The sequence below is a fragment of the Fragaria vesca genome, linkage group LG6, assembly GCF_000184155.1.
Source record: "Fragaria vesca subsp. vesca linkage group LG6, FraVesHawaii_1.0, whole genome shotgun sequence".
NCBI lineage: Eukaryota > Viridiplantae > Streptophyta > Magnoliopsida > Rosales > Rosaceae > Fragaria > Fragaria vesca.
Window position 1 is genome coordinate 27256752 of NC_020496.1, and position 13945 is coordinate 27270696.

At 37.3% G+C, this 13945-nt stretch overlaps 2 protein-coding genes across 2 annotated transcripts; both read right to left on the minus strand.

Annotated features, from left to right (window-relative positions):
• Positions 1–843: 843 nt before the first annotated feature.
• LOC101295739 lies at positions 844–9724 on the minus strand. Its single transcript, XM_004305799.1, has 29 exons — positions 9584–9724; positions 9357–9503; positions 9166–9270; positions 8960–9067; positions 8709–8868; positions 8530–8606; positions 8341–8442; positions 7994–8257; positions 7612–7728; positions 7367–7528; positions 7046–7141; positions 6703–6941; positions 6488–6550; positions 6276–6372; positions 5809–5988; positions 4379–4491; positions 4214–4289; positions 3997–4083; positions 3792–3861; positions 3134–3251; positions 2459–2525; positions 2248–2366; positions 2016–2160; positions 1764–1919; positions 1519–1662; positions 1386–1445; positions 1094–1219; positions 899–1017; positions 844–856 (listed from the first exon to the last, which is right to left on the minus strand). Exons 1-29 carry the CDS (start codon positions 9722–9724, stop codon positions 844–846), a joined length of 3471 nt encoding a protein of 1156 aa, XP_004305847.1.
• A 1723-nt stretch (positions 9725–11447) lies between these two features.
• LOC101296027 (uncharacterized protein At2g41620-like) lies at positions 11448–13581 on the minus strand. Its single transcript, XM_004305800.1, has 6 exons — positions 13428–13581; positions 13284–13337; positions 13096–13179; positions 12572–12658; positions 11616–12482; positions 11448–11483 (listed from the first exon to the last, which is right to left on the minus strand). Exons 1-6 carry the CDS (start codon positions 13530–13532, stop codon positions 11448–11450), a joined length of 1233 nt encoding a protein of 410 aa, XP_004305848.1. The 5' UTR covers positions 13533–13581.
• Positions 13582–13945: the final 364 nt, after the last annotated feature.

Consider the following 13945-nt stretch of genomic DNA (forward strand, 5'->3'; position numbering starts at 1 on the left):
TGTGTGTGTGTGTATATATATATATATATATATATATATATCTCGTAATCAGAAGAGATGGAACAACAGTTAGATGATGACAAAACTAATATCTGCACATCGATTCAAAACAAACGGATCATTAGCCGCTACACAAATCACAGAATTATTCCCTTTACCCTCAATGTTATCAATGTTGTTCTTGTAACTAGGTACGGGCTGTTGCAAACAAAGCCCCTTATACGCACACTGATCTATAGACATATATAATAATATCCAACACTCAGCAATTTAATCATTTTAATGCTTCTCATTCATGTTCATCTGATATTCTATCTTCTCACTAATAAATTGACAAGAATAATATGACTTCACCTGTGAAGATATGCTAAGGAGCAAGTGAAAAAGATAAACTTGGCCTCGCACATCAATTCTGGTGTCCTTGTCCAGATCAATTTTGGTCGGTTTACCCGACATTAACTTATGTCCTATGGTTCCAGCCATACAATACATGGAAAAGAAAGAAGAAAATGACTAAAAGTTCAACTCGGCACACACATGAACAGATGTTCGGGGACATATGATACTAAAAAGATTTTTACTCTAATTTGTAGAGATTCTATAGGCAGCTAGGCTTATCAGATATCGTGAAGAAATATTTGGATCATTTTTTCTTCAGTTATATTATAGTAATCACCATCTGGGTTTCAACCCAAAGCCTATTACTGATTACTGCAATAAGTTCTAGATTTGGAATATACATAACAGAGAAGGCAGTTACCCTGTCATTCGACTAATTACACAATACACCTAAGCAAGTGTTCAACGAAATTGTTCTGAAAAAATTGCGACAATACCAGCAAGCTACTGCAACAACCTATAAAAACAAATAATCATCACAAAAACAAATACATAGAACCTATAGTACACCCATGAAGAACATCTAGCTACTGCAACAACCTCCTTGTGGGGAGCCACACTGTCAAGTCGTGGAGAATCAACATCTCGACAAGGAAATGCACTGTCAATTCGCCAGACCTATAAACAAGACAAGGTTTAGTCGATTAATGTCTTTTGATTAAAGAAAAAAAAAATTGTTTTAGAGAACACTTACCCTACTCACAATACTGCGAGCTAACTCCCGTGGTTCTGCATCACCTTCTCCCCAAAGAAGGTCATCAAACATGGTGCTATGCTTTTGGATGAACAATGCAACCTCCCGAACAATGTGATGCTCAACCTGAAAGTAAACAATTAAAAATGATTAAAAAATGAAACTTTTATTTTTGATAAATGAATTTTACGCAATTTCTCTTGAAAATGAAGTTTATTATATAATAAGAGATATAATGAAAAAACGAAAAGATAAACAATTTCTTTATAATTGAATGATAAGGAAGCCCAACCTCGAGAACGTCATACTTGTCGATCAACACTAACAAGCTGAATACCAATCTCAGCATTGCCTGTTAATTTCTATGAATTAGGTGATGACAGTTAAAAGAAATTTGCATAAATAAACCATATTAAGATACTCACAGTGATATCCGCTACCCTACATGAACCACAATGCTGGAGGATACCCATTGAAAATAAAAGCTCAGCTCTGGAGGTCCCATACGTGTGACTAATCCTCAAAAATAACGCAAGCTTCGCTTCCAACTCACGCGAATAGTCAACCTCCTAAGAAAATATGTAGAAATATACATCAATGGTAACATGAAAGTTCCCAAAATAGAAGATAAAATTGTACATATAGAACAGGAAGTTGATTGGATAAGCACCTGTCTAGATAAACTCTCAATGCAATCTCTGAGAAATCCAGCGGTCTGAAGTCTCTGTAAACAATACTTCTCGTCATCTACAAGCACAAGGGCATCTAAGACATACAAGGCCACTGTCTTCATCTTTTCGCTCCCTGCATTCGCATCCACTATAACCTGAAGCGTGAAGATTAAAGTGAATTTGAGAAACACAAACATAAAGAAGAAAGTATTTGAGAAAAAAAAAAGTATAAGGATTTAACAAACACTTACCAAATCCAGGATTGATCGAGCTTCTTTCCTTAACACAGAGAAACTAGCAAATGCAAACTCCCTATCTGGACCTCGATCAATCTCAATATCTGGATCCAGTGCATGTTGACAGCACTGGAAAAAGCTGAGAAGTAGACGGTATTTCCTGAAGAATCAATAGAGGGAAGTCAGATGGTGATGGTGTGACTGAAATACTAAAAGCATTGAAGCAACACTAATTTGACAACCATACCACAATCTAAAGGATTCTGATGATTCCTGTTCAACAATACTCAAGATACGCTTTAACAGGTCACCATCAGGAAATAAGAATCTCTCATCTCTTAATTTGATCATGCAAATCAGTGCCACCTAAGGAAACATTAGCTTATTAGAGGATAAAACGATAAAATATTCTACATTGCAGCAACACTTGGGAGACCAGGAAAATAAAACAATCATACCTGGCGCAATCGCTTTCTCATCTGGCTGTCACAGGCAGGATAAGTAGTCAGAGCAGCAGCAACAATCCTGTCAATATCAGAAGTATGAGTTCCAAAGAACATAGAAAAAGGGAAAAAGAAAAGAAAATAGGTTATGATCATACTGATATAAAACTTCAATTCGTTGTCCAAGTAATGAGATCCTTTTCAAAACAGAGATCTACTCAACCAAACAGAAAAGAAAAATGGACATTAAACCACTGTAAATAATCTGGAAAGCCTAACCAAAAGTTTAGCACTTTAAACTCTGTAGGAAAAAAAAAAACAGACCTCAATACATTGAACATCTCAAGGTTTGCATTTATATCGATTGAAGCAGATTGGACTATCTCAAGTAACTCCAAGACTTGAAACAGTGAGAAGCCAAGAAAATTGAACAAGAGGATAAAAGTCTAACACTTCCATAACTTTCATCACTATCATCATAAACATCCCCTCAATCCTTTACAATATCAGGCTCGGTTAATCAATGCAGAGGTTTCATATATTGCTCAACTCAAAGACAATAAACAAGTGAATTTGCAGAGATTTCCCAAAAGAAACGATAAATGAAAATAAATTATAATAACGTTTCCAATGCTCATAGTGGAATGTGACTGGGAAAGCCACTTCAAAAGTTTGAACATTTTACAATACCTTACTCCTGGCATTTTCAAAATTTGCATGCCCAAACAGATCTCCAGAATGCTACGACATGCTTCTAGATCAGTGGATCTACTGACATCGCCAGCATAAAGTTCGACAGCCAAGTTATCTGTGAACAGTAAGAGAAACAGCATACAATGAGTAGTAGTTGTTACATTTAGGACTGGAATGTGAGCATTGAGATCTGATAATAAAGATATGCACAGGTAACCAACCATGGGTATCTAACATATATGTCAAAAACGATGTACATGCTGACAAAGGCTCTAGGTTGAGGGGGATTGCAGTTAAGATACACATACACTGAACATGGGTCTTTATGCACTGATGCTAAATGAGCATGTTAAAATGAGACATCTGACATGGACTATGACACCTTAATGAAATCAAATAGTGACGGAAGATTCTATCTATAGTAGAACGGGGCCATGTCCAGTTCAAAGTTAATTTAATAATATACTTGTTGAACGATTTTTACTTTATTCTACAGAGTAATACTAAGCTGAAAAAAAAAAAACAAAGAAAGCTAGAGCAAAGAAACTCGTGTTTTAATGTAATGTGCAATGAAACCTGTATGGGCTTGTTAGAAAGTGCAAAGCACAATGAAACAAGCAATGTTGCGATGAAAAAAAAAAGAAAGAAAGCAAACTAATCATGGAAGCAACCTGGCGGGAACTGATGCAAAGAGAGTCTTCAGGACAAGGGCAAACACATAGGTGCTGAATGATAAAGATAAAAGCAGTTTAGTTATACACGAAATAACACAAACATACAATGGAATAGAACACAGACATATTAAAATTTTAATGTATTATTAAAGAGCTTCAGAAATAACTAATTGAGTCAATTGTTACCTTTACGAAGAACAGATACTCTTTACCCCTCAACAGCTTCATCATAGGATTGCGTGTCTTAGCATCCGAGCACAACTTATAAAGGAGCTGGAAAGGAAGTTGTCAAACATTTCAGTGGAACAGACCATAGAAAAATTCAACAAGAAACTTGATATGTTATCCAGAGATGACAACAAGGAGAAAAACGTTTCCAACAATAGAGTTTGCTTAAGCTAACCTTAAACCCAGATTCATGAAGTGACATATTTAGCTTTGAAAGCTTCTCCAAAGTTTCAAGAATGACTTTCAAACAACTGCAAATAACATTTGAGAGTACACTTCATGGAACAGAAATTGGAACATATGAAGATGAACTGATTATAGAACTTTAAAAGAACTAAACCTGTGAGGAAATTTTGGTTCAAACACAATCTGTCCAGTAGAACTCTCAAGATCGAAATGGAGCAGAAAATGAGTGATATTGGGAGCTGGTTGACTTATATTGTCATCTAGAAGCTGTAAAAATGTATAAAATAAATAAATCATAGGACATCCTAAAGTATAATAATTATTTCAAGAAAAAAGAAATAATGGTTTTGTATGAGCTAACCTGCATTATCAGTATAGCTGGTTCACTTGTATCCCCAAGGGACTTACAGACTTCTGAGCATAACTCTAGGCAGGCTGCATATTTTCCAATCACAGAGCTTGCAGAATCGGATCTTAGCAGTAACTCCACAAAGCCATTCACGCGAGAACTTTTTTTTGTTTAGCAATATACACACATATATTTCCAAAATCAGTTTCAAGTTTCATTAGATACTTTCTATTAAAAGTCTATACAGAAAAAGTAAAATTAATCATAGGTGAAATTCGGAAAACATTTGCAAGCATAAAGTTGAAGGCCATAAAGAATATATTGGATCACAACAAGCAAAGAAGAACACAGAATGGAAGAGTAGGTACCTCAATATAGACATGATCTTGATAGAGCAGAGCTGAATTTGTGGTTCAAAATAATATCCGACATACTCCAACAGAGGTAAAATATGATTGAAGTCTTGACAGAGCGTAACATGCAGTTGTCTCTGCAGGAAAGAATAAAGGAGAAACAAATGAGAACTAAATGACCAAATTTAGGTCTCATCCATTATGATTCAGACATGAGGAAAGGGCAAATGCAAGATAACACACACACACATAGGTATGTAAGTATGTATGGATGTGTACATTTACTATACTTTTTGACGTGCTTTTGCTCAACAACGAACCATATATAAGAAAACAAGCATGAAACTAACAACTGTGTTACACATTTTTGACAAAGATATAGTAAAGGATTTACAATGCTGTATTCTTGTTAGTAGTAAATGAACAAATTTGATCACACTGTTACACTTGCTGGAATCAAGGTATTGTGTACAAATGCTCAACATGCCAAACTTTTGTCTGAAATGTCTATTAAAGAAAATGTTAATGATATAGTATTGCTCGTGCAACTGTACAGCTACTTAAACGAAGCAGAAACCTTTTTTAACACTAGCATAACCTCGGACCAACTCCAACTGTCAACCCATGAAGGGGAAAATAGACATAGAAAATAATTACCCTCACCAAAAACCATAGATCCAAGAGGGTGTAAAGTAGGTAATAGATAATGACAAGTTTCCTTCAGTTGGTTAAAAAATTTAAATTCACACACTAGGATAATAGTAGTGACAGTAATCAGAAATTCATTCAATTAATCCTGAATAAGCTGTCAAGGTCTTGTGTAACAAAATTTATGAGGAATATTAAAATTATTCTCAGTTATGAAATCTGTAAGGTCATAACCTGGTAATCTGCAAGCAAATCGTTCTGTAATACAAGGACTATAATTTCCATAGACAGTTGGACTGCCTTCTCCAAAAGTTTCCCATACACTTGATTTGTCCTCTCAGATATAAGCACATTCACACCCGGCGAAAGAATAAGCATAATGTTCTGGAAAACAGTATTTCCGTTTGTGAAATCCTGTAACAATATGCAAACACTGAGGAACTAAATGATGTTCTTCTGTATTCAATGTCAGCAGTCATGATCAAATCTACACTTTTACTATCACTTGAATATACCCATCGAAATACAGGTTAACTTTTGTAGCTAAACAGTTAAATAGCAAAACACAAGTTTGACAAAGGAACTTCACTCGGAGCATGCACAACATAAGTTGCACCAAAGAGATAGATAGATAAAAGCTTGTTTTGGTATCATAAATAAACAAAATTTGATGCAAATCTATGTGAAAAATAAGAACATACTTCTAGAAAGTCTAACATGGGGATCACTGTGGAATGCTGAGAGCTGACAAGGTAACTGCTGACGTTGTCCTCGGAGATGTCATACAGACTCAAAATCCTAAATGTTAAATCATATGACAATGAAAGTCTCTTTAACCAAGAAACCTTGCAGAGATAAGTAACATGTGAACCTAAAATCACAAAGACAAAGCATAAGTATAGGTTAAACTCACATTTGAAAATGCCGGAGGCAAGCAACAACCAGCTGCCATTTCTCAGAAAGATCTGTATAGGCTCTTTGAGGGATTAACCGGAAAACATCATTATAAATGAACCAAAAGAAAATTGCAACACATCTGCAAAACAAGAAACAATTACTGATCAAATTGACAAATCCACCAAACGGAGTAGAAATTGAAAAGAAAAGTTAAGGAAACCAGAAAGTTACCTTTTCTTCATACAATCCAAGTCTCTTTCTTCCAGAAGAAGAGCATTTAACAGGTCAAGGAATGAAATCGTCGAAGGATAGCTCTGTATCATCACTTCTACTTCCTGCAGCTCAAATTGCATATCATGTACCCCTAGCATATATCCACTCTTCACATACTCCTCAAGTTTCTCCCAAATTTTATCTTTTAGGACAGGGGAGACATGTACAAAGGCTTTTATTGCCCCAAATAAGGCGCCCTGCCACAGTCAGTGATATATTTTATCAATAATATGACTTGACATTCATATGAAGCTTCTCTTCTACAGCAGAAGAGTAACATTATTATAATATTGCCACCAACCTTCACAAAAGGAGGCACATCAGAAAGAAGGAGCTTGAATAAAGGTTCTACATAATCAAATGAGTTTAATTCAAGGAAGTTTCCATGTTCCACAACCTACAGCAGATTGCAAAGAAACATAAAAATAGGTAATTCCTTTCAATATAAAACTCATGAGAAGATTATAATCTACATTTGTATTCACAGCTCTGCCAGAGAGATAAACAGTATCCAACCTATCCACAACATGACCAACAAACACTTTTGATAACGAATCGTGGAATTTGTCTGCTGCCAATACATTCTGACAAGGAGGTACTACTGATAAGAAATAATCAATACCTTTTGAAGAATATTCAAATATGAAGCAAGTACTTTTGCTTCCACCTCTGAGAGTTGTAAGGATCGAGCATGATAACTTGATAAGTCAGCAAAGAATTTTTCAAACTCATCACTCCACCTAAGTAACTGAAGAACAATTGACGTGCTTTCTTCACTAGAGGCCTGAAAGGAACATAAAACATAAAAAGAAAATAAAATTGTAGGAAATCGCAAAATATTCAAACCAGACCAAACATTTTTCATACCAATGAACTCAGCATATTCAAGAAAGAAACACGGGTGTGAACATTTAGAGATCCCTCTCCAATCTCATTCACAAATGTCCACAACACATCATTGCCAGACAACATCTCTGGATTATTCTGAAGAAAATCATATGAAAAAATATATATTATCAGCATAAGAGGAAAAATGTGTAAAAGTTACAAATAAAATGCTTTGATGCATCTCACCTCATAAAATTTTCCCACCAGTCCTAAGAGAGAGAGAAATGGTAAAGGGCTGGTTGTAGGACCTTGTGAACTTATAGCCATGTCCTTTGATTGTTTGACCTGTGAAGACGATAAACATCATGAGAGAGAGAGAGAGAGAGAGAGAGAGAGAGAGAGAGAGATTACTAGAACTGACCTTTAGTAGGAAAGTTGGGTCAGATACCAAGCACCTGATCAGCTTGTCAAAATAAATGTTGTATATATAGCTCATATCATCATCATCATGGTTCTGATAAAGAATCTCATCTGATATAAACTGGAATACATTGTTCATAAAAACTAGCTCCAAACACGAATCTAGGTGATCCAAATCTTGTGTGACTATCATGTGTGCTGCCCAAGCTAATCTTATGCAGCCAAGAAAACCCTCAACATTTTGATCACGTCCTGTGGCCATTACCTGAAGGATAGAAGTTAAGGAGCATCAAAAGTTTGGAACCCTTGCAATTAAAAACTTAAATGAACACAAGTTTATTTTCTTACAGTTTCAAGAAATTCATTTTTGAAGGAATCTTCCAGTGTAGATGGACTCGGAGAATCTGCTACAAATGGGATCACAATAGAGAAAAGAAGACTAAACGCAACCTACAAAAACATGAAATACATAAATGACCAGACGGTAAGATAAGAAAAACAATCTCATCAAGGAAAATTCAAGATGAAGCAGAATACCTGCTGTCGTGTTGTGTGGTGAAGATAAGATACGCAATCTATTAAGGAAAGCAAAATTTCCTTAATATCAGCTTGAGCTGCAAATGTTAATGAGTGTTAACAATTCAGTGTTTGGTTCGGTTAGAATATGGTATGGCCACAAAAGTCTCTAACAAATCAGTAAAACACATGTAGCTTACGTGAGTCAACAACCAATGTAGAAAGGCAAAGGCAATGCCCAAGTATGAGCTTCTCCAAGGACAGTACATCTTCCTGCTGGACAAGAATTCCACTAGAATCAAGAACACGGGGCTCAGAATGAGGCCCAACCAGCTCAGCTGGTTCTTCTCTATTAACATCCTACAATGGCAACCCATTATAAGAACATCAACTGACATATAGCAAACCATATAGTCAATGATTAAGGGAATCCAAAACATAGAGAACTTGCCTTGAGTAGAGACAGAATCCTCTGTCTCAGCCCGCTACGCAAAATGCTTTCCAGAAAGTTGGCGATATCAGATCGAATCTCAGGTTCTACAGGACCAAGCACTTGAATCTGAGATGCAACAGTTCCAATGAGAAAGAAAATACGAACCAGAGTGCTATAGTATATAACAAACTTTGTTATACGGAAGGAAAAAGAGAGTGGAATACCCTCAAAATAGTATACAAATTTTCGAGCAGGTCCCTCCTCTCCTTGAACCACAATCGTTCGGCATGCTTGATAATGTCTTGAGGACTTCCACCGATGGAAGCCCACTGGTATAAATACATAAAATCAGGTTACACATTTTAATCTATATAGTATCTAACTATACACGCATGTACATAAAAATATTAAGTACCTCTTGATATGCAGACCGAATAAATCGCATACAATCACTCACGTTGAGATGCAGTCGATGACTCATCTCCAACGCCAAATCCTCATCAAATCCGTCGGGAATTTCAATTCCCTCTAGCTCAGCACGATCACCGGAGTCCGACGGAGGCTGCCGAAAAGTGTTCATTAGCAACTAACTAGTGAAGAGTTGAACAAATGTACGAGCAGAAACTAGAAAAGGAACTAAACCTCGTAATCCAACAGGGACTGGAAAGAAGGAATAGACTTGGTCATCGCATCCTTCAGTTCCCTCCGCTCTGCCGCCGGCGGAGCCGGAGCACCTCCATGTAGCAATGTAGCCGAAATCGCACTTCTCAGGCGGTTGCTCATTGCTGCAACTCGGTTGGGGTTCGGTGTTTGCGTCGTGGTTTGAGGAGAGAGCACCAAATGGGGTTTCTGGCTGTGTTTGGACTTCGGTTGGTTATGTTTCTGCTGCCTGGGAAGACGCAAACGCACTTTTTTCTTTGACCTTTTTGAAACGTACGCAAATGTACACTTTTCCCCACAGTGACACGTCAGATTTGCGCGTGTGGATTCCACTTTCTATATTTCATTGCCAAATCTCTGTATTCTATTTAGTAATAGTAATAAAATAGAAATTCATGTACACATCCCTAGCTAGTTTGTTAATTCACAATCACAACGTTATGTAAAAGAATATCATATTACACGCGTACGAATTTTTATGTAACAATTACCTTCCACGGTGATAGTATTACGTTAACATTTACTTCTCGAAAATTATCAGTGAAATGATTATTTTCAAAATTCAAACACCGTGGGTGATGTTTGATACGTACGGTCGAAAACAAGCTTTGAATCTCGTCCTACTAAGATACAGTAGAAAAAGTTGTCGCCATACACTGCATAGTCGATCACTCAACATGCATTATTCAGCAACATGAACAAAAGTATAAACCGTCTTCTTAAAAAAAAAATATAAACAGCATGATCTATAGTTATGAGTAATGGGGATCGCCCTAAATAGTGTAACATCCCTGAATTTAGTAGTTGCTCAAATTTTATCTTTTTTGTTGGAAATTAAGGGTGCCACGAGTTCGTATTATGGGATTCTCGGGCAATTTTCTAAAAAAATAAAATAAAGTTTTGTTCTGGAGGTAAATCTGATGATGACTTGGCGGCACTCTATTGGCTGCTTAGGTGACATGTGGCGTTTGGACGGATCATCTGATGCTCATGTCTAGTCATCTGGAACTTGTCAAGGGGAGAGTAATTGACAATTTGACATGTGGTACCATAGTTTGGCTGGTTTTTGACACATCACTACTTTTGGAACTTGTCAAGTGGAGAGTCATTGACATGTGGTACCATTGTTTGGCTGATTTGTTGACACATCACTACTTCATTGTCTGCCTTACTCTGAATAGGCTGATCAGCTGCATCATTCGGCCATACATTCCGGCTGAGTAATATATCAGCTCCTCCTTCATCGCCGGATCATTTCAAACAATTATGGAAGGCAGTGTGGTCCGCTAAGTATCAGGTAAGGTGTTTATTCATAACTGGAGATGTGTGGATTTTACCTACTAGGGATTTCATCAACAGACGTACTGAGGACCTCATGCATTTGTTTGCGCATTGTGACCCTGCAAAAGGAGTATGGCAGGCGGCAGCTATCGACTATGGGATGCCCGGTAACATCTCCTTTTAAAGATCTAATTATCTATAGATGCTTTTGCTAAGGCTTTTGGGCAATTTGGAAATACATAATTGTGATGAGATGAAAAAACAGCAGAGACCACCGGAGGCAGCCATGCTTAGTTTAGGCTGGTTCATTGAGTTTCAAAAGGTCAGCGTGATTGAGTAGAGTGCACTAGTGCCAAGAACTAGCGCGTGGTCAAAACTTGCTAACACTTTTAAATCATAACATCTCAGAGAAGTTTACCATACAAAATAATTTAATCACCGTTCACTGTGTTCATGAGTTAACTTCATTCTTTGTCTTCCTCAAGTTAACCGGAGCTTGCAAGCCATTCCGATCCGGCGTGTCATGTTTAACAATTGACCTCATGTATGTATCACGCTATAAGCTTCAACCTCGTCGAATCTCAGCTTTAATCTCTCGACACTGAAAAGAATTGAACAAAAGAAGATTAAAACATTTTCCATTTCAAGTTCATCATTAAACTGCATAAACGAAGTAACTTAAAAAGCTAAACAGTTCTGAAAACTTGCAGACTTGATAGCAAAGCGGTATTACCTTGCCAGGCAACCCAAATTCCTGACATTGTCGTGCAGCTTCATGCAGGAACTGAATCCTTTCATTCACATCAGGGAAGAATCTTGCAAGTTCACCTTCCTTGCCTCTAAAACCAAAAAGAAGGCGGATACCACCATCTGTCATTAGAAGCTCACTAAGGACATGCTTCAGCCTCGCATTTCTCTGCCTCTGCTGACCCACATTACCTCCTATAGGCCATGCCAACCGTCCACCACCAAGGACAGCAGCAGCTTGTGCATAATATTCTAAGGCCATTGATATATCATGAGGAAGAAATCTGGTAGATCCATACTGCTTGGTGATGTGAGATGCTTTTCCATAAGCATCCATCATACCAATCCCTTGTGCAGCACCAGCAACTTCTGATAGGACACCATGGTCTGCTAGCGCAATCGATACGTGGGCAGCATCAATGTCATACTCCTCAAACATGTATGTGATAGCTGGTATCAACTGGATGCTCAAAAGTAAAAGATAAGGATACATGAGACGGTCTGCTTCATCTGGGCCAGAGGTATTCACATAGACCTGCAAATCGCTCAATGTGAGTGTCTCCAAGCCAGCATGCGTGACAGTGGATGCAGCTCCAACTGGGATATCTCTAATAGACGCTAACATGAACCAGTGGTAATGCTCATCAGTGTCAAATAGAGGTGAATAATCTTCCCGCAGGCGGTGGAAGAGGCTTCTTGAACCAGATACGAGAGCATATACTAACATCTTCTCCTTCTCGTAACCAGCTCCACCCTCAACATCATATGTCCTCAACATCATATCCAACTCATATGAAGCTCTAGCTGAGGTCTCCGGAGACACCCTCCCTCCAGATGTGATCCACTCGTTCAGCTGTTAAAAAAAAAAAAAGCAATGGCATTGAGTAATTTCTAAGATGGAAAAATTAAATATAAGATTATAAAAATATGAAAATAAATTACCGGTGGCGCAAACTCCTGTGAAGCATTCGATGATGCAGCAACTGTTCTTGCTTCATCATTATACCCAGATCTCAGGCAAAAGTAGATCTGGCACATATAATAGATAGAGATTAGAAGAAATCACAAATACTTTTCCTCTGAATGAAGTGATATTTTCTTCATTAACATATTGTACCAACAGAAAATAAGGAGAGAAAAAGTGAAGCTGGATTTCCATCGATATATTCCTTTTCATGCTTTCAAGTTTCAACTATATAGCAAGTCACAAAATAGATACAATATTTACTTCTGTATTATAAGCAAGACTGATCACATTCCCATTGGTACATGACTCCTTCACTTATTCTTAATGAATGTAAGGAATAAATTTTCCCATTTATATATATACTCCTTTGCTTATTCGTAACGTTTATTGTGTTGTTCCATCACTAAAGCATGATTGTAAAGAAGAAAGTGAAACATGCAGGTGTACAAAACTGGGCACAAAAATGAGAGCGAAAAGCAAAAGGTTAAGAACTGAAGACCTGCTGCCAAGTGGTATCGACAGGAGGTGGATTACTAACATCACTTGCATCAAAATCTAGAAGTCCATAATCTTTCAAATGCACCTGCAGAGAACAAAGGGAACACTAGTGAATTGCATGATAAAGAGATAGCATATATGTAACAAAATGCACGACGCCAAGCTTTAAGTAAGAAAGTTATTACAAACCCTGAGGAATGCGCGAATCTGTTGCATGTTTACAACCTCCCCTCCCAGGGCAGCCTGCAATGAGGTCAAAAGAAGCCCACGAATTACAATTGCTGTGATATAAGTCGAATATCGAAAACATACAAATAGACACAGATTCAATACCAGTACAGGATACTCTGAGATTCTACCCATCATGTATTTGGAATGTCTCCACTCTAGGAAGCGCTTTGCCCCAAGTACCAGTGACATTTCAGTGGAATGCAACATAAAACGCCGAGTGTCTCCCAGACCAGGTGGTAAGGCTGTGTCCTTGATCAACTTCTAGATTATTGGTTCGAGTCATGACAGTGGTTCCAGTCCTTTCGCATTTTCTCCTCTTCTTTTGCTAATCTTTATTGTCTTTTCTTTCTTTCTTTTCCTTCTTTTTTCCCTCATGATGCATCTAATCAACGGTAGAGACAAACGCGATTTATGATAAAAACAATTAAAAAAAAAAAAACAAAAGTGATCAAACTCCATCATATCTCCAGAACCCAAAAAAAAAAAAAAAAAACCTACCATCATATCTGACAAGATTGATGAAAATAGTTAAAACTTGTTGAACAGGCATGGTAACAAAGTAAACCACATTAGGGCAGTGACACACAAATTAACCAAGTAAACTGCCAATGGTTGTTCAG

Excerpts from the sequence above, each read along its gene's own strand:
- LOC101296027 (XM_004305800.1), bottom strand. The coding sequence starts at position 13,532 with ATGTTGCATTCCACTGAAATGTCACTGGTACTTGGGGCAAAGCGCTTC. Across the intron at positions 13,338-13,427 it reads TCTCAGAGTATCCTGTACTG|GCTGCCCTGGGAGGGGAGGT; the intron begins GTATTGAATCTG and ends ACCTCATTGCAG. Across the intron at positions 12,483-12,571 it reads CACAGGAGTTTGCGCCACCG|CTGAACGAGTGGATCACATC; the intron begins GTAATTTATTTT and ends TTTTTTTAACAG.
- LOC101295739 (XM_004305799.1), bottom strand. The coding sequence starts at position 9,724 with ATGAGCAACCGCCTGAGAAGTGCGATTTCGGCTACATTGCTACATGGA. Across the intron at positions 6,551-6,702 it reads TTGGATTGTATGAAGAAAAG|AGCCTATACAGATCTTTCTG; the intron begins GTAACTTTCTGG and ends AATCCCTCAAAG. Across the intron at positions 6,373-6,487 it reads TGCCTCCGGCATTTTCAAAT|GATTTTGAGTCTGTATGACA; the intron begins GTGAGTTTAACC and ends TTTAACATTTAG.